The sequence below is a fragment of the Protomyctophum bolini genome, assembly GCF_963924005.1.
Source record: "Protomyctophum bolini genome assembly, chromosome: 16".
NCBI lineage: Eukaryota > Metazoa > Chordata > Actinopteri > Myctophiformes > Myctophidae > Protomyctophum > Protomyctophum bolini.
This window is the reverse complement of record NC_137877.1, coordinates 41,205,585-41,230,376: the sequence shown is the minus strand read 5'-3', so window position 1 is coordinate 41,230,376 and position 24,792 is coordinate 41,205,585. Positions and strand designations below refer to the sequence as shown.

At 43.6% G+C, this 24,792-nt stretch overlaps 2 protein-coding genes across 2 annotated transcripts; both read left to right on the top strand.

Annotated features, from left to right (window-relative positions):
* Positions 1–452: 452 nt before the first annotated feature.
* Positions 453–12,863, top strand: LOC308330983 (uncharacterized protein; the record flags this gene model as incomplete). Its single annotated transcript, XM_080786052.1, has 5 exons — positions 453–835; positions 2,296–2,447; positions 3,202–3,315; positions 11,395–11,511; positions 12,701–12,863. The coding sequence occupies exons 2-5, from the start codon at positions 2,314–2,316 to the stop codon at positions 12,861–12,863; spliced, it is 528 nt and encodes a 175-aa protein (XP_080642178.1). The 5' UTR covers positions 453–835; positions 2,296–2,313.
* Positions 12,864–16,344: 3,481 nt separating this feature from the next.
* LOC308330982 (protein NLRC3-like) lies at positions 16,345–24,452 on the top strand (the record flags this gene model as incomplete). The annotated part of the gene is made up of 5 exons (XM_080786051.1): positions 16,345–16,437; positions 17,441–17,557; positions 21,208–21,317; positions 21,606–23,457; positions 24,272–24,452. Exons 4-5 carry the CDS (start codon positions 21,668–21,670, stop codon positions 24,450–24,452), a joined length of 1,971 nt encoding a protein of 656 aa, XP_080642177.1. The 5' UTR covers positions 16,345–16,437; positions 17,441–17,557; positions 21,208–21,317; positions 21,606–21,667.
* Positions 24,453–24,792: the final 340 nt, after the last annotated feature.

The following is a 24,792-nucleotide window of genomic DNA, read 5'->3' as shown; positions in this document are numbered from 1 at the left end:
GTAAAGATGAAAGTATTGGGAAAAATGCAAAAAACGGATGCATTTTTGGTACCAAAAATGGCTATAAATCATTTGGAAAGGCTTTGTGAGTGTATTTCTGGACTTGGTGTTGTTCACATATGTGTTCTGTGTATCTGGGAATCATTTATTGACAGCCTACACAACCTACTGAGCACTTTAAGAAAATAAACCTAGTTTTTTACAATAGGCGAAAATGGGCAAAAAAATAAAGGCTTCATTATACTAAAATAGCCATAACTTTTTTTCGCGATGTTTCCGGCAGAGCAGCCCTCTTATTCTATGGACCTTAATGACCAAATTAATAGAAAAAACACAAAAAAAAAGTATAGCATGACATCACAGGTCCTCTCAAATTTTTGGTGACTGGATCCCCGACTATTCCTCCTTTCTTGCTCTGTCACAGAGGCAGAGCAAGAAAGGAGGAACCGAGCCGAGGAATTTAGGAAGCCACTGAGCCTGACGCGCCGACCACTTTTAGTTTTGACAATTTAGCGGATTTGAGGCTGAGAAAGAAAATTAAGAAAAATTAGGGTCTTATATCTCTGGCGCTTGTCAACACGATTTGTCCGCTAAGTTGGCAACACTGAGCACAGGTTGGGAAACACTGCCCTAATTCACATCATCATCACTCATGCTTATCGTTCTTTACTTCGTGCACAGACCCAAAACCAGTTTGGTGACTTTGGTCTCTAGACACTCCCTTCTTTGTGTGTTAAAACAGTCGACCATTTTGACACAACAACGACACAGAGAGAACTGAACACCATGCACTCCATTTTGCCACATTGGATTCAAGCCTAAAGATTGATATCGGGTAGGTGTTTTTAATCACTTTACTGGAACTAATGTCTAGTCTGTTTTAGGGGGCATTCCAACAGGTAGCTAAATATGTATTTTTTCCACAAACCCCTTAAAGGATCTACTGAATGTGAAGAGGGGATACCATATGTGGGGAACTACCCATAGATCCGAAGTCCCGTTAGTCCGAACATGCACTACATTCAGTAGATACCGTGATCGTTTGTGGCCAGATGTAATTTCCTGGTAATTTCTAGTAGGACTACATTTTATTAGATCACAACTTGAATCGTGATGCAAACAGCACAGGGAGTGTAATAAATAATACAATACAGGAACTTTCTAAAATAAGTAATGACAAAAAAGTCATTTCAGTAATTTGCTACTGAATTGAAAAGAGGAAAAGAAAATGAAAGGAGAAAGAAAATACTGGATTTGTGTAAAATAAATAATTTGTCTGGAATATAATGTTTGAAAACTTGTTAAAATGGTACGGTGAACCTAGCATGCAGTGATTGAATGGTATGGTGATTCAATGGTATGGTGAACCTAGCATGGTGATTCAATGGTATGGTATGGTGAGTTGAGTGAATGCTTCAAAGTCTAGTTCCATGTCCATGTCTAGTTCCAACTCCAGTAAATGTCCATTATTACAAAACCCTAAACCACATCATCAGATGCTTATCGTTCTTTACTTCGTGCACACACACACGCACGCGCACGCACGCACGCACGCACGCACACACACACACACACACACACACACACACACACACACACACACACCAGGCGCGGCGATATAGGAGAGGCAGTAGTCTTTGTGTCTGTCTCTGATTGGCTTACGCTGAAATCTAGAACCAAATTCCAATACCCTAAATCTCGGCCACTCCATCACTCCAGCGTGGCATTATGGTGTTATGGTGAAATATGTGACCTGCTGAAATATGTGACCATCTTGTGGACTTCACATAATGGAAGTCTTTAAATACGTTGCCAGAATACCGCTAGATTGAACTCTGCTAATAAACAAACCGCAACGATTTACATTCAGACACTGACATTATGTGATTGTCTACAGTGTATTTCCTGTGGAAATATGTGACAATCGTGTAGAGTCTACACGATTGTCACATATTTCCACAGGTCACCAATTCCACCGTAACACCACCATGCTGGCTTGAGCCAGTGTGAGTCAGGGAGTGGCCGAGATTTTGCAAACAGCAAACATTTCCTCTCTTTTTTTTAAAGATTTTTTTTTGGCTTTTGTGCCTTTGCTGATAGTTACAGTGAAGACAGACAGGAAAGAGGGAGAGAGAGAAGGGGAGAGACATGCAGCAAAGGTCGTCATGAACGGGACTCGAACAAGCGACGAGCGAGAGTGACAATAAGAGCCTATTATGTGGCATTATGTGGCATGCGCCTGGACTAGGCCAGCATTGACTGTTTCCTGGTGTATTGTGACTGTAATCTTGACAGGTTTCCTGAAGACCAAAGATGAGTCGGTGTGAGGAGAGAGAGGAGGAAGGAGCTGACAAACATCACATCCACAGAGCAGGGCCTCCATCTGTGTCTATGAAGAGTCATGAACCTCCTGACTTCAGTAATGAACCTGGACCTCCAGATACAACGTATGTAAATCCTATACAATTCAAGGTTCAATGCTGTACTTTATTCTTCCATCTTGTGTACACTACAGGTATATAAGAGTAAAACTTGGCTTCCTTCAGACAATGCAGCAGCATTATATACACAACACTATAATACAACTATGTGATCTCATGCTAATAAGTTACATGAATGACAAAAACAAGACGTAACATCTAATAATGTTGTATCAATCCTGTTCAAAGTTAATCTACAGATTGTAAGTTACTGTGTGTGCAGTTTGTGAATGAAGTGGTAGAAATCAGTGTGGTGTTCAGTAGACAGGCTGGCTGCTTGTGTGCATGTATAGTATGTGAACAGTAATATGTACAGTATGCAAAAAGCCATGTTTAAACTATCACCCGTTATTGTATTGTATATTTAGTAAGTATTGTACAGTGACAACTAAAGTCTCTGTAATGTTTATGTTGTACTAATAAAGGGATTTAAGATTAATCTATATGGCTCTGCCTCCTACTGACTGCCTAGTCCTAATCTGGTGTACTTGTGCCCCCTCTTGGCCAGGCCCTGTAACTACAGTATTTTACATGCCTAGTAAAACCACAACATAACAATTTATATAATGTTTTTTGCAATTTTAGTTTTCTTTTCGCTGCAATGTTGTGAGAGGAAACTAAAAGATGTTACCCTTGTATAAATAAAATGAAATGTAACAATAACACGAATAAAAAAAAAGAATTGACAATGTCATTCACACAAACAATGTTATGATTCCAGAAGTCTGTACCGCAGAGCAGAGTCTCCAACACCCAGCTACATGTCTATGAAGAGTGACATGTCTACAGGACTTCCTCATGACTTCAGTAATGAACCTGGACCTCCACACACACAGTATGTGAATCCTCCTGTACAATATACACACTATGGTCCTCTCCTCATTCACAAAGGAGAAATACGCCACAGCGTAACTGATGCGTAAACAGATGCGTAATGATATCGTATTTATCCGTCCGATCAAGCTGCGATTTGCTCCCGTGATATTCAGGGAACCTGCGTGGTTTAATCACTTCATTTGTGCGGATCGCTGAGTGTATCCTTTCGGCATTTTTCCCAAGCGATTCGCCTGGTGTCGCTTGGTTAGTTGGAACATCCACGCCCATTCTACACCATATAAGGCAACAGGAAATCTCGAAATACGTCATCATAGCCTGCACAGAGGATTCCAAAACTTTAAATTATATACAACAGACGCGATGAGCTTGTAGAGCAGTTAATTTTGACAGGAGGGTCTCTGCACGGACAGATCTTCAAGCAAACAGCGTGAGTTGTATATAATTATAAACGAAACTTGCCAACTTGGCACGCATTGCTTCACCCCTTGTTAAATGTCAGAACGTTAATAGTTAACTGATGTTAGTTACTTTCACATAATGAGAAAGAAGTTAATTTGTACTGTTCAGCACACGACCAAATGCTATATTACAACTCGGCAATGATAAAAGCCCTTACTGATGAATGCACTGCAGGGTTATATAAAAAAGAACAATTGCACACTCGCCTGCAGAAGTAAAATAGATATCTGATACTTTTTGTTATCAGAGCTGCTTTGATTCATGCGGGGAATAGATTAATATCATCTCACTGTCATCTGTCTGAATGCCATGTGGAGAATGGATTTGTTCTGATCATGGACAGGTAGGCATATAGCTATTTAAATGTTCAACCATATACAGTACGGCGGGTAGCCTATATCCTCTTTGTCAGATCCTCTTCGTCAGTGCAGGTTCATTGCATGATGTCCCCCCCCACACACACACAAACACACACACACACACACACACACACACACACACACACACACACAGTCAGACTGACTCAAAGGAGCTCCATAACAAAACAATTTAAATAGGCCTACTGCAGGCATTACTACACTAAACAACGTTGGATCCGTACAGTGCAGAATGCAGATAAGTGTATGTTCTTATTATAATTGTGAGTTTGTTTTTTAACATGCAGCGTGAGTCAGCGAGAGCCGATCTACAAGCTCACAACGCGTTGCACTGCAAGTAGAAAGCTGTCAAGTGAGCAGCACAATCGCGCATGCTAGAAATATCCTAATATATAAATAAAAAGGTGTCGGGCTTGCAGGGGCAGTTTCTGTATGGGACTTTAGGCTAACTTGCCTCTAGAATGCATGCATTTAGGCATACAAGTGCATACAAGTGCACTCGGCTTTTATATATAGGCTATCATTTCTTTGTGCTGAACAAAGTTGGGGACACATGCCTACATATTTTATCTGAGATTTGGGAACCATTTATTGATTAAGCATGAAGACTAAAGCCTTCTGAATAAATATACGCAAGCGTATGCCTTCTACGCCATAGTGAGAGGTTTTTGCGGAGTTTCCGACCAACCAACGTCACCGTCAAGTTCACAGAGATATCCATGAATTCCGAATGAATGCCTGTCCGCTCACGTTAAGCTCACGTTACGTAACGTTATGAGCGTAAACGCCTTTGTGACAACATTATACAATATACACACTATATGGTCCTCATTCACAACGGCGTTTATGCTAATATCGTGAGCAGAGCTTGAGTGGACAGGCATTTACGTGGATTCCCACATTTCGTGGGAATTCATGGCCATCTCCGTGAACTTGACGGTGACGTTGGTTGGACGGAAACTCTGCTGATATCCGTGTCAGCTCCAGGGTGGTGTAAAGGGCATACGGCCTGCGTATATTTATTCAGAAGGCTTTAGTCTTCATGCTCAATCAATAAAAAGTTCCCAAATCTCAGATAAAATATCTAGGCATGTGTCCCCAACATTGGTCAGCACATAAAAAACGATAGCGTATATAAAAGCCAAGTATCACTTATATATCTGTCATGCATATGCAGTATGCCTACTGTATATGCATGCATTCTAGAGGCATTGGTCAATGAAGTTAGCCTAGAGTCCCATACAGAAACTGCAAGCCTGAGCCTTTTTATTTATTTATTAGGATATACAGTATATGCGGCTCACGATCTCAGCAGCCTTCTAGCCTACTCGCAGTGCAACGCGTTGTGAGCTTGTGGATCGGCTGCATGTTAAGAAACAAACTCACAATTAGGCTATAATAAGAACATGCACTTATATCTGCATTGTACAAATCTCATGTTGTTTCGTGTATAGTAATGCCTGCAGTAGGCCGTTTTTATAATAATGTATATTGGTCACATGCGGACGCCCCAGTGGCACACAGAATATATCCAACTCTTACCTTGATCAGGCTTGATGTTGGATCGGATGAAATATAGTGCAAAAACGGATTAATCCCAAAAGAAAAAAAGAGCCAACACCGCATGGTCCGGTGGATTAAATATGTCCTGTGTTTCCAAATCAGACAGTGCAGGGCAGGGAATCAATCACCCCAGTAATCAATAAATCAAATAGGCCAAAGGAAAATGATCAGATTTTATAACCCTGCAGTGCATGGCAATTCATCAGTAAGGGCTTTTATCATTGGCGAGTTTTAATATAGTATTTGGTCGTGTGGTGAACTGTACAAATTAACTTCTTTCTCATTATGTGAAACAGTGAAAGTAACAGTAACTGTAACATCAGTTAACTTATTAACGTAATTTATTAACTTATTTAACAATGATTGAAGCAATGCGTGCCAAGTTGGCAAGTTTTGTTTATAATTATATAGGCCTACATATAACTTGCGCTGTTTGCTTGAAGATCTGTCTGTGCAGAGACCTGCCTGTCAAAAGTAACTGCTCTACAAGCTCATCGCGGTTCACTGTTGTATAACTTGATCTGTGCAGGCTATGATGACGTATTTTGATATTTCCTGTTGCCTTATATGGTGTGGAATGGGCGTGGATGTTCCATCAAACAGGGCGACACCAGGCGAATCGCTTGGTAAAAATGCGGAACGGGTACATCCGGCGATCCACACAAAGTGATTACACCAGTTTCCCTGAATAACACGGGACCTAATCGTAGCTTGAGAGGTAGGATATTACGCATCTCATTTACACCTGTGCGTACATTTCCGTTGTGAATGAGGACCTATAACACTATACAATATAGTACACCCTGGTCATCATTCACAACGAAAATGTACGCACAGGTGTAAAGGAGATGCGTAATGATATCGTATTTATCCGTCCTCTCAAGCTACGATTAGGTCCCGTGTTATTCAGGGAAGCTGGTGTAATTGTGACCAAGGCCGAATCAGCCACACAGTATTTTGGCAATAGAATATTCTTTATCGTTATTACTTTATAAGACATACAACCATTAATTATTTGAGGTGCACTATTTAAAGTGTGAAAGGTATCAATGTTGTACAACCTACCCTATTGAGTGAATAAACCTGGGACTATGCCACCGTTTTATTAATTGAAGAGCAACAGAAACTCTTTTGTCATTCTTATTCTTAGCTTTAGTTTGTTCAAGGACACACTAGGTTCACGTTTTATCAGGTAAGAGAGCAAAAACCATAAATAGGCGGAGAGAGACTGACACTGAATCATGGATGAAAAATATAGCAGAGGTAAAATAGATATCCGATTTTTTTTTTTTAAATCAGAGCTGCATTGATTCATCCGTCTTTTAGATTGATATCATCTCACTGTCATCTGTCTGAATGCAGAATGGATGTGTTCTGATCATGGACACCTATAGGCCTATATATATATATATCAGATGTAAGTGCAGGTTCATTTCATATGACGTCGTCATATTAAAATGATTCGTGGGACATTGTAGTAGCCTACAGCCTACACAGTTGCTCTTGCCCATATTATAATGAATTAAGGTGATCTGGCTTAAAACTATGACTGGCCGAATTGCACTGATGCCATAATGTGGACTTCTATTTTTTTAGAGGGCTAATTAGCCCTAGTGATTGCTGTCTGTCTGTCAGACCGGCATGTCTGTGAACCCAGGGCTCGAAATTAACTTTTCTTGGTAGCACCAGTGCTCCCAAATTAAAAAGTTAGTAGCACTAGCAAAACATTTGGAGCACCTACCCAAAATGTAAGGAGCACAGACAATATATATCACGCAATACATTGTATTAATAAAACAGTATAACTCAGTAGACCAATTTACACTTGTAAACATCTCCATTTCAGTGCATTAGTCACGTGCATACCTAACCGTGGCATTAAGACATTGCATTTCTGAGCACTGAGCACTGCAGAGTTCATCACATGCCGGGTTAAGGTTTAACAATAAAATATGAAACTTATTTATTCAGACCATGGAGAAAGCCTCGTTTTTCTTTTTTAACACATTGCACTTAAAATTAACTTTGTATGCCAATTTATTCAGTCCACCATAAACATTTTCCCTTCCCTTTTTTGCTACAGCTTGTCCCCACAGGTCTCAATATTTGCTATTGAGAATGAAAGAGATTAGATCAAATGTCCACCAAATATGACGTATGATGATATATAATGACAAGAGCACCTCAGTTCACATGGGTGTGATTTTTAACTCATGCATTGTCCTGGGGCCAGGATTAATAATTTGGTCTCCTGACTCTCAGTCCCTCCCTCTCCCATCCATCTCTTCACGGGCAGCTGTGTTCTGCACTAGCTGTAAACGCCTGAGTGATGCCTGGTCGATGCCAATATACAAAGAGTTGCAATAATCTATTCTTGATGAAATCAAAGCATGGATAACCATCTCCAGCTGTTTTTAGGGGAGGTAGGATTTGACCGTGGCGATGATTGGAATTTGGAAGAAGAGAGTTTTAACGACGGAGCTGATTTGTTTTTTAAGTTTAAAATCTTTATCGAAAATAAAACCAAGAGGGGGGACAGTGGCACAGTCGGTAGTGTTGTCGCCTCACAGCTAGAAGATGCTGGGTTCGATTCCCGCTGTGGGCGCTGGGGGCATGTTCTCTCCTCTGCGTCATCAATGCCCATACCCGAGGTGGGGTTAGCGAAAGGGCCCTTCTGTGTGGAGTTTGTATGTTCTCCCCGTGACCCCTAGGGTAGGTACCCTCACATGTTCTCCCCGTGTCCCCTAGGGTATAGGTACCCTCACATGTTCTCCCCGTGTCCCCTAGGGTATAGTACCCTCACATGTTCTCCCCGTGTCCCCTAGGGTAGGTACCCTCACATGTTCTCCCCGTGACCCCTAGGGTAGGTAGCCTCACAAAAACATGCAGTAATCCTGGTCAGAAAGTGTGAAAGAGATAACTGTTACAATTGCGCAATTCAACAGACCCATTCAGGATTCTAAAAACGCCATCTCAATCCTGACCTAAGTTTTAAGTGTTTTAAGTGTGTTGTCTTTATCTCCTTGGGCAAATCATTCCATTGCACCGTTTGTACTACATGGAATACAAGCTACTGTTATGCTAATTACTGTCTGTTATTTACTTAGTATTATTCCTAGTAGTATTATTCACTGTCCCTATTGTTTATGTATTGTTATTTCTGTCTGTATGATTCCAGAAGTGTCCACCACAGAGCAGAGTCTCCAACTCCCAGCCTTCTGTCTGTGAAGAGTGACTGGTCTAAACCAGGAAATCCTCCTGACTTCAGTAACGAACCTGGACCTCCTGATTCACAGTATGTCAACCCTCCTATAAATATATACAACACTATTTACACTGTAACACTATACAATATACACTATAACACTGTACAATATACACTATAACATATTTTATACTGACGGTGAGATGGCGGGCAGCTGTGTTCTGCACTAGCTGTAAACGCCTGAGTGATGCCTGGTCGATGCCAATATACAAAGAGTTGCAATAATCTATTCTTGATGAAATCAAAGCATGGATAACCATCTCCAGCTGTTTTTAGGGGAGGTAGGATTTGACCGTGGCGATGATTGGAATTTGGAAGAAGAGTTTTAACGACGGAGCTGATTGTTTATTAAGTTTAAAATCTTTATCAAAAATAAAACCAAGAGGGGGGACAGTGGCACAGTCGGTAGTGTTGTCGCCTCACAGCTAGAAGATCCTGGGTTCGATTCCCGCTGTGGGCGCTGGGGGCGTGTTCTCTCCTCTGCGTCATCAATGCCCATACCCGAGGCGGGGTTGACGAAAGGGCCTTTCTGTGTGGAGTTTGTATGTTCTCCCCGTTTCCCCTAGGGTATAGTACCCTCACATGTTCTCACGTGTCCCCTAGGGTAGGTACCCTCACATGTTCTCCCCGTGTCCCCTAGGGTAGGTACCCTCACATGTTCTCCCCGTGACCCCTAGGGTATAGGTACCCTCACATGTTCTCCCCGTGACCCCTAGGGTAGGTACCCTCACATGTTCTCCCCGTGTCCTCTAGGGTAGGTACCCTCACATGTTCTCCCCGTGTCCCCTAGGGTAGGTACCCTCGCATGTTCTCCCCGTGTCCTCTAGGGTAGGTACCCTCACATGTTCTCCCCGTGACCCCTAGGGTAGATAGCCTCACAAAAACATGCAGTAATCCTGGTCGGAATGTGTGAAAGAGATAACTGTTAAAATTGCTCAATTCAACAGACCCATTCAGGATTCTAAAAACGCCATCTCAATCCTGACCTAAGTTTTAAGTGTTTTAAGTGTGTTTGTCTTTATCTCCTTGGGCAAATCATTCCATTGCACCGTTTGTACTACATGGAATACAAGCTACTGTTATGCTAATTACTGTCTGTTATTTACTTAGTATTATTTCTAGTAGTATTATTCACTGTCTCTATTGTTTATGTATTGTTTTTTCTGTCTGTATGATTCCAGAAGTGTCCACCACAGAGCAGGGTCTCCAACTCCCAGCCTTCTGTCTGTGAAGAGTGACTGGTCTAAACCAGGAAATCCTCCTGACTTCAGTAACGAACCTGGACCTCCTGATTCACAGTATGTCAACCCTCCTATAAATATATATAACACTATAACACTGTAACACTATACAATATACACTATAACACTATACAATATACACTATAACATATTTTTTACTGACGGTGAGATGGCGGGAAGCTGTGTTCTGCACTAGCTGTAAACGCCTGAGTGATGCCTGGTCGATGCCAATATACAGAGTTGCAATAATCTATTCATGATGAAATCAAAGCATGGATAACCATCTCCAGCTGTTTTTAGGGGAGGTAGGATTTGACCGTGGCGATGATTGGAATTTGGAAGAAGAGCGTTTTAACGACGGAGCTGATTTGTTTTTTAAGTTTAAAATCTTTATCAAAAATAAAACCAAGAGGGGGGACAGTGGCACAGTCGGTAGTGTTGTCGCCTCACAGCTAGAAGATCCTGGGTTCGATTCCCGCTGTGGGCGCTGGGGGCGTGTTCTCTCCTCTGCGTCATCAATGCCCATACCCGAGGCGGGGTTAGCGAAAGGGCCTTTCTGTGTGGAGTTTGTATGTTCTCCCCCTTTCCCCTAGGGTATAGTACCCTCACATGTTCTCCCCGTGTCCCCTAGGGTAGGTACCCTCACATGTTCTCCCCGTGTCCCCTAGGGTATAGTACCCTCACATGTTCTCCCCGTGTCCCCTAGGGTATAGGTACCCTCACATGTTCTCCCCGTGTCCCCTAGGGTAGGTACCCTCACATGTTCTCCCCGTGTCCCCTAGGGTAGGTACCCTCACATGTTCTCCCCGTGACCCCTAGGGTAGGTACCCTCACATGTTCTCCAAGTGACCCCTAGGGTAGGTAGCCTCACAAAAACATGCAGTAATCCTGGTCGGAATGTGTGAAAGAGATAACTGTTACAATTGCTCAATTCAACAGACCCATTCAGGATTCTAAAAACGCCATCTCAATCCTGACCTAAGTTTTAAGTGTTTTAAGTGTGTTGTCTTTATCTCCTTGGGCAAATCATTCCATTGCACCGTTTGTACTACATGGAATACAAGCTACTGTTATGCTAATTACTGTCTGTTATTTACTTAGTATTATTTCTAGTAGTATTATTCACTGTCTCTATTGTTTATGTATTGTTTTTTCTGTCTGTATGATTCCAGAAATGTCCACCACAGAGCAGAGTCTCCAACTCCCAGCCTTCTGTCTGTGAAGAGTGACTGGTCTAAACCAGGAAATCCTCCTGACTTCAGTAACGAACCTGGACCTCCTGATTCACAGTATGTCAACCCTCCTATAAATATATACAACACTATTTACACTGTAACACTATACAATATACACTATAACACTGTACAATATACACTATAACATATTTTATACTGACGGTGAGATGGCGGGCAGCTGTGTTCTGCACTAGCTGTAAACGCCTGAGTGATGCCTGGTCGATGCCAATATACAAAGAGTTGCAATAATCTATTCTTGATGAAATCAAAGCATGGATAACCATCTCCAGCTGTTTTTAGGGGAGGTAGGATTTGACCGTGGCGATGATTGGAATTTGGAAGAAGAGAGTTTTAACGACGGAGCTGATTGTGTATTAATTTTAAAATCTTTATCAAAAATAAAACCAAGAGAGGGGACAGTGGCACAGTCGGTAGTGTTGTCGCCTCACAGCTAGAAGATCCTGGGTTCGATTCCCGCTGGGGGCGCTGGGGGCGTGTTCTCTCCTCTGCGTCATCAATGCCCATACCCGAGGCGGGGTTGGCGAAAGGGCCTTTCTGTGTGGAGTTTGTATGTTCTCCCCGTTTCCCCTAGGGTATAGTACCCTCACATGTTCACCCGTGTCCCCTAGGGTAGGTACCCTCACATGTTCTCCCCGTGACCCCTAGGGTAGGTACCCTCACATGTTCTCCCTGTGACCCCTAGGGTAGGTACCGTCACATGTTCTCCCCGTGACCCCTAGGGTATAGGTACCCTCACATGTTCTCCCCGTGTCCTCTAGGGTAGGTACCCTCACATGTTCTCCCCGTGTCCCCTAGGGTAGGTACCCTCGCATGTTGTCCCCGTGTCCCCTAGGGTAGGTACCCTCGCATGTTCTCCCCGTGACCCCTAGGGTAGGTACCCTCACATGTTCTCCCCGTGACCCCTAGGGTAGGTAGCCTCACAAAAACATGCAGTAATCCTGGTCGGAATGTGTGAAAGAGATAACTGTTAAAATTGCTCAATTCAACAGACCCATTCAGGATTCTAAAAACGCCATCTCAATCCTGACCTAAGTTTTAAGTGTTTTAAGTGTGTTGTCTTTATCTCCTTGGGCAAATCATTCCATTGCACCGTTTGTACTACATGGAATACAAGCTACTTTTATGCTAATTACTGTCTGTTATTTACTTAGTATTATTTCTAGTAGTATTATTCACTGTCTCTATTGTTTATGTATTGTTTTTTCTGTCTGTATGATTCCAGAAGTGTCCACCACAGAGCAGAGTCTCCAACTCCCAGCCTTCTGTCTGTGAAGAGTGACTGGTCTAAACCAGGAAATCCTCCTGACTTCAGTAACGAACCTGGACCTCCTGATTCACAGTATGTCAACCCTCCTATAAATATATACAACACTATAACACTGTAACACTATACAATATACACTATAACACTATACAATATACACTATAACATATTTTTTACTGACGGTGAGATGGCGGGAAGCTGTGTTCTGCACTAGCTGTAAACGCCTGAGTGATGCCTGGTCGATGCCAATATACAGAGTTGCAATAATCTATTCATGATGAAATCAAAGCATGGATAACCATCTCCAGCTGTTTTTAGGGGAGGTAGGATTTGACCGTGGCGATGATTGGAATTTGGAAGAAGAGCGTTTTAACGACGGAGCTGATTTGTTTTTTAAGTTTAAAATCTTTATCAAAAATATAACCAAGAGGGGGGACAGTGGCACAGTCGGTAGTGTTGTCGCCTCACAGCTAGAAGATCCTGGGTTCGATTCCCGCTGTGGGCGCTGGGGGCGTGTTCTCTCCTCTGCGTCATCAATGCCCATACCCGAGGCGGGGTTAGCGAAAGGGCCCTTCTGTGTGGAGTTTGTATGTTCTCCCCCTTTCCCCTAGGGTATAGTACCCTCACATGTTCTCCCCGTGTCCCCTAGGGTAGGTACCCTCACATGTTCTCCCCGTGTCCCCTAGGGTATAGGTACCCTCACATGTTCTCCCCGTGTCCCCTAGGGTAGGTACCCTCACATGTTCTCCCCGTGTCCCCTAGGGTAGGTACCCTCACATGTTCTCCCCGTGACCCCTAGGGTAGGTAGCCTCACAAAAACATGCAGTAATCCTGGTCGGAATGTGTGAAAGAGATAACTGTTACAATTGCGCAATTCAACAGACCCATTCAGGATTCTAAAAACGCCATCTCAATCCTGACCTAAGTTTTAAGTGTTTTAAGTGTGTTGTCTTTATCTCCTTGGGCAAATCATTCCATTGCACCGTTTGTACTACATGGAATACAAGCTACTGTTATGCTAATTACTGTCTGTTATTTACTTAGTATTATTTCTAGTAGTATTATTCACTGTCTCTATTGTTTATGTATTGTTTTTTCTGTCTGTATGATTCCAGAAATGTCCACCACAGAGCAGAGTCTCCAACTCCCAGCCTTCTGTCTGTGAAGAGTGACTGGTCTAAACCAGGAAATCCTCCTGACTTCAGTAACGAACCTGGACCTCCTGATTCACAGTATGTCAACCCTCCTATAAATATATACAACACTATTTACACTGTAACACTATACAATATACACTATAACACTGTACAATATACACTATAACATATTTTATACTGACGGTGAGATGGCGGGCAGCTGTGTTCTGCACTAGCTGTAAACGCCTGAGTGATGCCTGGTCGATGCCAATATACAAAGAGTTGCAATAATCTATTCTTGATGAAATCAAAGCATGGATAACCATCTCCAGCTGTTTTTAGGGGAGGTAGGATTTGACCGTGGCGATGATTGGAATTTGGAAGAAGAGAGTTTTAACGACGGAGCTGATTGTGTATTAATTTTAAAATCTTTATCAAAAATAAAACCAAGAGAGGGGACAGTGGCACAGTCGGTAGTGTTGTCGCCTCACAGCTAGAAGATCCTGGGTTCGATTCCCGCTGGGGGCGCTGGGGGCGTGTTCTCTCCTCTGCGTCATCAATGCCCATACCCGAGGCGGGGTTGGCGAAAGGGCCTTTCTGTGTGGAGTTTGTATGTTCTCCCCGTTTCCCCTAGGGTATAGTACCCTCACATGTTCACCCGTGTCCCCTAGGGTAGGTACCCTCACATGTTCTCCCCGTGACCCCTAGGGTAGGTACCCTCACATGTTCTCCCTGTGACCCCTAGGGTAGGTACCGTCACATGTTCTCCCCGTGACCCCTAGGGTATAGGTACCCTCACATGTTCTCCCCGTGTCCTCTAGGGTAGGTACCCTCACATGTTCTCCCCGTGTCCCCTAGGGTAGGTACCCTCGCATGTTGTCCCCGTGTCCCCTAGGGTAGGTACCCTCGCATGTTCTCCCCGTGACCCCTAGGGTAGGTACCCTCACATGTTCTCCCCGTGACCCCTAGGGTAGGTAGCCTCACAAAAACATGCAGTAATCCTGGTCGGAATGTGTGAAAGAGATAACTGTTAAAATTGCTCAATTCAACAGACCCATTCAGGATTCTAAAAACGCCATCTCAATCCTGACCTAAGTTTTAAGTGTTTTAAGTGTGTTGTCTTTATCTCCTTGGGCAAATCATTCCATTGCACCGTTTGTACTACATGGAATACAAGCTACTTTTATGCTAATTACTGTCTGTTATTTACTTAGTATTATTTCTAGTAGTATTATTCACTGTCTCTATTGTTTATGTATTGTTTTTTCTGTCTGTATGATTCCAGAAGTGTCCACCACAGAGCAGAGTCTCCAACTCCCAGCCTTCTGTCTGTGAAGAGTGACTGGTCTAAACCAGGAAATCCTCCTGACTTCAGTAACGAACCTGGACCTCCTGATTCACAGTATGTCAACCCTCCTATAAATATATACAACACTATAACACTGTAACACTATACAATATACACTATAACACTATACAATATACACTATAACATATTTTTTACTGACGGTGAGATGGCGGGAAGCTGTGTTCTGCACTAGCTGTAAACGCCTGAGTGATGCCTGGTCGATGCCAATATACAGAGTTGCAATAATCTATTCATGATGAAATCAAAGCATGGATAACCATCTCCAGCTGTTTTTAGGGGAGGTAGGATTTGACCGTGGCGATGATTGGAATTTGGAAGAAGAGCGTTTTAACGACGGAGCTGATTTGTTTTTTAAGTTTAAAATCTTTATCAAAAATATAACCAAGAGGGGGGACAGTGGCACAGTCGGTAGTGTTGTCGCCTCACAGCTAGAAGATCCTGGGTTCGATTCCCGCTGTGGGCGCTGGGGGCGTGTTCTCTCCTCTGCGTCATCAATGCCCATACCCGAGGCGGGGTTAGCGAAAGGGCCCTTCTGTGTGGAGTTTGTATGTTCTCCCCCTTTCCCCTAGGGTATAGTACCCTCACATGTTCTCCCCGTGTCCCCTAGGGTAGGTACCCTCACATGTTCTCCCCGTGTCCCCTAGGGTATAGGTACCCTCACATGTTCTCCCCGTGTCCCCTAGGGTAGGTACCCTCACATGTTCTCCCCGTGTCCCCTAGGGTAGGTACCCTCACATGTTCTCCCCGTGACCCCTAGGGTAGGTAGCCTCACAAAAACATGCAGTAATCCTGGTCGGAATGTGTGAAAGAGATAACTGTTACAATTGCGCAATTCAACAGACCCATTCAGGATTCTAAAAACGCCATCTCAATCCTGACCTAAGTTTTAAGTGTTTTAAGTGTGTTGTCTTTATCTCCTTGGGCAAATCATTCCATTGCACCGTTTGTACTACATGGAATACAAGCTACTGTTATGCTAATTACTGTCTGTTATTTACTTAGTATTATTTCTAGTAGTATTATTCACTGTCTCTATTGTTTATGTATTGTTTTTTCTGTCTGTATGATTCCAGAAATGTCCACCACAGAGCAGAGTCTCCAACTCCCAGCCTTCTGTCTGTGAAGAGTGACTGGTCTAAACCAGGAAATCCTCCTGACTTCAGTAACGAACCTGGACCTCCTGATTCACAGTATGTCAACCCTCCGATAAATATATACAACACTATTTACACTGTAACACTATACAATATACACTATAACACTATACAATATGCACTATAACATATTTTATACTGACGGTGAGATGGCGGGCAGCTGTGTTCTGCACTAGCTGTAAACGCCTGAGTGATGCCTGGTCGATGCCAATATACAAAGAGTTGCAATAATCTATTCTTGATGAAATCAAAGCATGGATAACCATCTCCAGCTGTTTTTAGGGGAGGTAGGATTTGACCGTGGCGATGATTGGAATTTGGAAGAAGAGAGTTTTAACGACGGAGCTGATTTGTTTATTAAGTTTAAAATCTTTATCAAAAATAAAACCAAGAGAGGGGACAGTGGCACAGTCGGTAGTGTTGTCGCCTCACAGCTAGAAGATCCTGGGTTCGATTCCCGCTGTGGGCGCTGGGGGCGTGTTCTCTCCTCTGCGTCATCAATGCCCATACCCGAGGCGGGGTTGGCGAAAGGGCCTTTCTGTGTGGAGTTTGTATGTTCTCCCCGTTTCCCCTAGGGTATAGTACCCTCACATGTTCTCCCGTGTCCCCTAGGGTAGGTACCCTCACATGTTCTCCCTGTGACCCCTAGGGTAGGTACCCTCACATGTTCTCCCTGTGACCCCTAGGGTAGGTACCCTCACATGTTCTCCCCGTGACCCCTAGGGTAGGTAGCCTCACAAAAACATGCAGTAATCCTAGTCGGAATGTGTGAAAGAGATAACTGTTAAAATTGCTCAATTCAACAGACCCATTCAGGATTCTAAAAACGCCATCTCAATCCTGACCTAAGTTTTAAGTGTTTTAAGTGTGTTGTCTTTATCTCCTTGGTCAAATCATTCCATTGCACCGTTTGTACTACATGGAATACAAGCTACTGTTATGCTAATTACTGTCTGTTATTTACTTAGTATTATTTCTAGTAGTATTATTCACTGTCTCTATTGTTTATGTATTGTTTTTTCTGTCTGTATGATTCCAGAAGTGTCCACCACAGAGCAGAGTCTCCAACTCCCAGCCTTCTGTCTGTGAAGAGTGACTGGTCTAAACCAGGAAATCCTCCTGACTTCAGTAACGAACCTGGACCTCCTGATTCACAGTATGTCAACCCTCCTATAAATATATACAACACTATAACACTGTAACACTATACAATATACACTATAACACTATACAATATACACTATAACATATTTTATACTGACGGTGAGATGGCGGGCAGCTGTGTTCTGCACTAGCTGTAAACGCCTGAGTGATGCCTGGTCGATGCGAGTTGCAATAATCTATTCTTGATGAAATCAAAGCATGGATAACCATCTCCAGCTGTTTTTAGGGGAGGTAGGATTTGACCGTGGCGATGATTGGAATTTGGAAGAAGAGAGTTTTAAAATCTTTATCAAAAATAAAACAAGAGGTGGCACAGTCTGTAGTGTTGTCGCCTCACAGCTAGAAGATCCTGGCTTCGATTCCCGCTGTGGGCGAGTTTGTATGTTCTCCTGTTTCCCCTAGGGTAGGTACCCTCACATGTTCTCCCCGTGTCCCCTAGGGTTGGTACCCTCACATGTTCTCCCCGTGTACCCTAGGGTAGGTACCCTCACATGTTCTCCCAGTGACCCCTAGGGTAGGTACCCTCACATGTTCTCCCCGTGTCCCTAGGGTAGGTACCCTCACATGTTCTCCCCGTGTCCCTAGGGTAGGTACTGTGGAATCTCTGTGACCAAGGACCAGGCGGGACAGGGAATTGCAGCAGTTTCAACAGCATTTTATTTCATCAACAAGGAAATTATATTACAGGCAGAAGGAGAAACCCCCAGTAGGTTTCTGGGCAAATTATATTCCACACAAATGTCTGTTCCACAGGCGTTTTCCTCAGCCTGGAGGAGGAGGATGAGAACAGAGCATTAGATTTCAATTCAGTATATACAGTCTCTGATAGCACGCTCCTCACTGGAGGGCTCTGTTTAACACGATAAGACGGGGCGGGGTTCCCTTGCTTCGGGTGACGTCATCAGTCTTTATCTTTAACTGTAGCGGGTCTTCTCTCCCGATAGCGGGGGTTCAGCTCCGATAGAGCATAAATCTTCAGGCCGTTCTCGGCAAATCAAATGAGCGACTGTATGCCAGACAGTGCTCAATATAATATTGATAATAACAGGTTTCTTTACGACCTTTATTATAGAGGTTTCAGCGTCACCGTCGCTGTGGCGGGGCTGCCTTCCTCCCGCAGCGAGATGTGTGGAAATGGAACTCCTGTTCCTTTATTGTTTTAATCGTACAGTCCGATAGTCTCTGTCGCTCTGTCGTTTCCTGGAGCGTTCCTAAGAGCCTGTGGTGAGAGGAGAGTGACAGTCAACACATGCAGGAATATACACACACATGAATGGGTGGTGGTGGAAGTGTGTGTGTCTTCTTACCTCCCGACGGTATTTGCTGTGCGTGCCTCCGTGAGCGTGTGTGTGAACCAGCCGCTGTCAGACTCAGAACTGAATCTTCCTTTTATACTGCGGGTGTGGCCGATGGCTGATTTGGGTGTGGTCGTTCCATCGTCTCAATCTGGCGGAGGGGGAGGTTTGGCACGTAGACATTCCCTACTACGAGGCCGAGGGCGGGCCTAGCTGCCCGAGGCGTCGTCTGTCTGACAGCGTGTCTGGTTGCCCTGGCAACGCACTTACCATGTTCTCCCCGTGTCCTAGGGTAGGCAAAACATGCAGTAATCCTGGTCGGAATGTGTTAAAGGTCCAATGACATGCCCCGAAATTAATATGGGTGGTACAGTACATCACGTGGTCTGACTGAAAACAGTTTGAAAGCGTTCGCGATGGGCTACGGCGCTAGCAACAAGTGGCTACTAGGTCAGGCTAGCGTTTTTGACGGTACATTTAGCGTCATATTGGTTATAAATGTAATTGAAAATATATATTTTTTCGCCCGAAACTCCCGCCCGAAAGAATGCAATTGAGGTTGGCGTGGGTTTTTTAGGGGAACTGCAGCACAAGTGCAAATTTCGGACTCGAGTCCCACGTTCCCCCGGACACCAACAACCCTGTCTGCCCGCTCTGAGTAGAGCCCTGAGCCCCGCAGCGCGACTACTGTTCTCTTCCCTTTCTTTCTTCCCCTCTCAGCCGCAGGCTGACTGTACACCCACTGTAATACCGTAGTCAGTTACCACAACATTGTTCAAGTGAACTATACGTGTGTTTGTTTGTATTCATTGTAATAATCAATATCGCTATGATGAATTATCGGCCTGGTTGTCCGAGCCGAGTGGGGAGGGGGGCGCTCTTTCTCTCTCTCTCTCTCTCTCTCTCTCTCTCTCTCTCTCTCTCTCTCTCTCTCACACACACACACACACACACACAGCCCAGTTCACTGCGTGCTGTGTGTGTGCTATGAACAGCCTGCACTGCAGCCTGCATGACCAGAAGACTAGGCTCAGTACCGCCGGCGGTGAGAGGGGGCATCTGAGACGGGCTAGACTACATGCGCGGCGATAAATCATCATAGCGATATTGATTATTACAATGAATAAGCATAAACACACGTACTTGAACAATGTTGTGGTACATAGGATATTTGAAGACTGATATGCATTTTAGCCCGGTGCAGTGCCGCTACTCAACCTGTGAGCAGGGCTCCGCAGCAGGCTGAACTTAGCCGTGGTTGAGGGCATGTCAGCGGGGGAGACAGAGAGCTAGATGGCCGGGGCATGGCTCGAGTGCGAAATTGCGATTATGCAACAGTTACCCTAAAACAAAAAACACGTCAACTCAATGTCAAAAAATATTTTTTTGAATGAGACTTTCACCCAGTATAAAGCTAAATGTGACACCAAAATAGTAGCACAAGTTGCTATGCTACTACTGCCACCAAGCCCGGCGAGCCCGCATAGAAGTCGATGGGGAAAGTTAATCGGCACTATGACGTCGTCATCATGATAGCATTGTTGGATAGCCGTTCTTATCTCCCGAGGGGCGTGACATTGGGCCTTTAAGGAGATAACTGTTACAATCAGGGCTCCAGACTAACCTTTTCACAGGTAGCACTGGTGCCACCTACCTTTTCAGTTGGTAGCGTCACCACAAATTAGGTAGCACCAACTTTTTCTTTGTATGACCTTATCACCAAGGCTAACAAAGGTTTTCTTGGCTGAAGCATAAATGCCTTAAATTAAGCACATAACATGGAATATTTCTCACTCACACACATTCTATAGGACATTATTATAATGAATTAACCTATAGTGCATTTTCGTTATTATCATTTGGCTATATGAAACAGAAATGGGCATGTTCAACCTAATGGCCAATAAGGATATTTAACACGGAGGTGCCCACCCTTCTGCATGGGCATGTTCAACCTAATGGCCAATAAGGATATTTAACACGGAGGTGCCCACCCTTCTGCATGGGCATGTTCAACCTAATGGCCAATAAGGATATGTAACACTGAGGTGCCCACGTGCCCACTCTTCCTTTATATGGAATGAATGTGAAAGCTGATGTGCTTTTATTGTGAAGGGGAAAGTTTCTAAACGGCTCAGCCTGCATATTTCCATGTGCTGAAACTAGCTGCTCACAACGTGTGGTGGACGTGACACGTTGTGAGCTTGTAAATCTGCTATTTTCAGCATTCAACACCATGTTGTACGACGAAGAATATACCAGGTTTCACGTGCATATGTTGACACGTGTGTGTGTGTGTGTGTGTGTGTGTGTGTGTGTGTGTGTGTGTGTGTCTCTGGCACTGCAGTCATACCACACCTGGACTCACCACACCCAGTCAAACAACACCTGGACTGAAGACACCCAGTCAAACCACAACTGGACTGAAGACACCCAGTCAAAACACAGGTGGACAAAGTAAGAATGTGCACTCATTGAAAATGCATGCTTATAAATTGAAATCATAGACTAAATGTTAAAATAATTATTGTCTGTATCAATTATATCCAAGTGCATATAATGAAGCTGAACAACTATCAACTCAACAGCTGGACAAAAACAACTGATCTTGTGTTGTTACTTTTGCCTGTTTTTCTGAACAAATTGCATAGTTTCTGGAGGTATTTAATATTAATGTGTGCTGTATACATGTAAAGTTATAAATTAACCTCAATGTTTAAAACATAAATGTTCTTCTCATTTCAGATGTCAGTATTTTGAACGATTATAAGGACAGTGTGAACAGTCTTGATGAAGTGAAAGACGACATGACGGAAGAGTCTGGAACCTCCGTCACCGGCACCTACTCAGAGCTCTACATCTCAGTGGGAGAGAGTGAAGGGGTTAATCGCCAACATGAGGTGATACAGCTTGAAACAGCTTCCAACATGAAGACCTTCCATGACGATGCAATCAACTGCTGTGAAATCTTTAAGATCCTCCTCCCTGGCAGAAAGACACCCAGCACAAGCGTTCTGACCGAAGGCATCGCTGGCATTGGAAAAACATTCTCTGTGCGCAAGTTTCTTCTGGACTGGGCAAGAGGTTTGGAGAACCAAGATATAGATCTCGTGGTTCCCTTTTCATTCCGGGAGCTGAACTTGGTCAGAGATAAGCAGTACAGCCTTCTCAACCTGATCCATGATTTCCACCCAACATTAAAGAAGGTCACAGCAGAGCAGCTCGCTGCCTGGAAAGTTTGCTTCATCTTCGATGGCCTCGATGAAAGCAGGTCTCCGTTGCACTTTGACACAAATGAAATCATCTCTGATGTCACAGTGACATCATCGGTGGATGCTCTGTTGACGAACCTCATCAAGAGGAATCTGCTCCCCTCGGCCCTCCTCTGGATAACCACCAGACCTGCAGCAGCCAATCGGATCCCTCCTGCATGTGTTGACATGGTGACAGAAGTGCGAGGGTTCACAGACCCCCAGAAGGAGAAGTACTTCAGGAAGAGATTCAGTGAAGAGAAGCTGGCCGACAGAGTTCTCTCACACTTGAAGACATCGAGGAGCCTCCACATCATGTGTTACATCCCACTCTTCTGTTGGATCATTGCTACCGTTCTGCTGGACATGTTGAGGACACACACCACCATTGGACAGCTGCCCAAGACCCTGACTGAGATGTGCTGCCACTTCCTGTTGGCTCTGACAAACAGGAAGAAGCAGAAGTATGATGAGACTCATAATGTGAAAAAAAAAGAAAAGAAAAAAAGGACTCAACAGCAGCTCACAGAGACTGACAGGAAAGTTCTTCTGAACCTGGGCATGCTGGCATTTCGACATCTGAAGAAAAGTAGCATCATGTTCTACCAAGAAGACCTGGAAGAGTGTGGTCTTGATGTGAAAGACGCCTCGCTGTACTCAGGAGTGTGCACACAGATCTTCAAAACAGAGAGTGTGCTGTTTCAGAAAAAGGTCTACAGCTTTGTTCATCTGAGCATCCAGGAGTTTATGGCTGCAGTCTACCTGTACCACTGTTTCACACAGAAGAACATGAAGGTACTGAAGACATTCCTGGAAGATACAGTGGTAAGATACAGAGATAAGAGCTCCCTCTCCGACTTCCTGAAAGCTGCTATGGAAAAATCCCTGAAGAGTAAAAATGGCCACCTGGACCTACTTGTTCGGTTCCTTCATGGCCTCTCACTGGAGTCCAACCAAAGTCTGTTAGGAGGCCTGCTGGGTCAGACAAAGAAAAGTCTGTTAGGAGGCCTGCTGGGTCAGAGAGAGAACAGTCCAGAAGAGATCCAGAAAGCCATCCAGAACCTGAAGGAGATGTTAACTCGTGATGATGTCTCTCCTGACAGATGTATCAACATCTTCCACTGTCTGATGGAGATGAACGACCAATCATTACATCAGGAGATCCAACAGTTCCTGAAGTCAGAGAACAGAACAGAGAAACTTTCTGAGACCCAGTGTTCAGCTCTGGCCGTCATGCTGCAGATGTCAGAGGAGGTTCTGGAAGAGTTGGACCTGGACAAATACAACACATCAGAGGAGGGGCGAAGGAGACTGATCCCAGCTGTGAGGAACTGCAGAAAGGCTAGGTTAGTAGTCGAGTGAATAGAAACATCCTAGAGTCCATATGTTTGATGCAACGTTTGGAGCTGCTCATTTACTTTTCTTGGGTTAACAAAAAAGAAAAGACAAAAGTACCACATTGGATAATTCTTTCCTAATTCTTATACAAGCTCACAATGCTGCGACCTGTTGTGAGCTTGTAGATCGACTATTTTCAGCAAATATCAGTCATTATGACGGCATCAAGGCCCGCCACAATACATTTTAGTCGAGTAAATCAACTGTAGAATTAGTCGACTAAAATCTTATGACATTTAGAAAACTAAAACATTCCAGGTGACTAAAATGTGACTAAAACTAAATGAAAGCTATTCAAGAGACTATGACTAAGACTAAAATCAATGCTGCCAAAACAACACTGGACTTATAACATTGTGTAGGTTATGAAATGTTATAATATTGTAGGTTATGCAATAATATAATATTGGGGTACATTCAAACTAACAGTAAAGCCTACATCTGTGGCCCAGCTTGAGGAGACAGGGAATAGAAATAGAGACTCATGAATGCTGGTCTCCAGCAGCTTGTTTGTAAAGCTTTTACACCGTTTAGGCAGTAAATATGCAATGTTGTTGTTCAGTCTTCATTTCACTCCTTCAACTGCTGGTTGAAGTCTTTGATTTCAAAATCTTCCTCTGTACAGACCGTACAGTCATTCTGTGTTGTCAAGTGGTGTCTATATCTCTGGATAACTAGATAGGAGATGTTTTAGTTAATTTCAATGACAGTGAACTAGGTATCATTTGTTTTTATAATCTCTTATTTAATCTGCATTCACAGACTTGTTGGCTGTAAACTCAGAAAGACAGACGTTGAAGTCGTGTCTTCAGCTCTCAGCTCTAATCCTTCCCATTTGAGAGAATTGGACCTCAGTGAAAACGACCTGCAGGACTCAGGACTAGTGGAGCTGCTCTGTGCTTCACTGAAGAGCCCACACTGTAGACTGGAAGTTCTAAAGTAAGATACATTTACCACATTCATTTTAATCACTTCTGTTTATTATGCACTGTATTATGTGAATATAATATGATTGCTGTGGTGAGAATATTTATAAGCTTGATATCATGCAGGTAACCCAAGCTTATGGGCCACTTTCAAAATATGTTTGAAAGTGTTATCCTTTAAGGCAAATGTATAAACTTCTGAGCTACTTCGTCATACAACTGGATTACACACCATAAACAGCTGAGCTCACAAGTTGAACGCGTCGAGGACGCAACGCTTGTGAGCTTGTAGATTGTCTATTTTATACATGCGACCCGTTGTAGCTACGCCACAGTTATCAAGCTTTACCGAGGTAC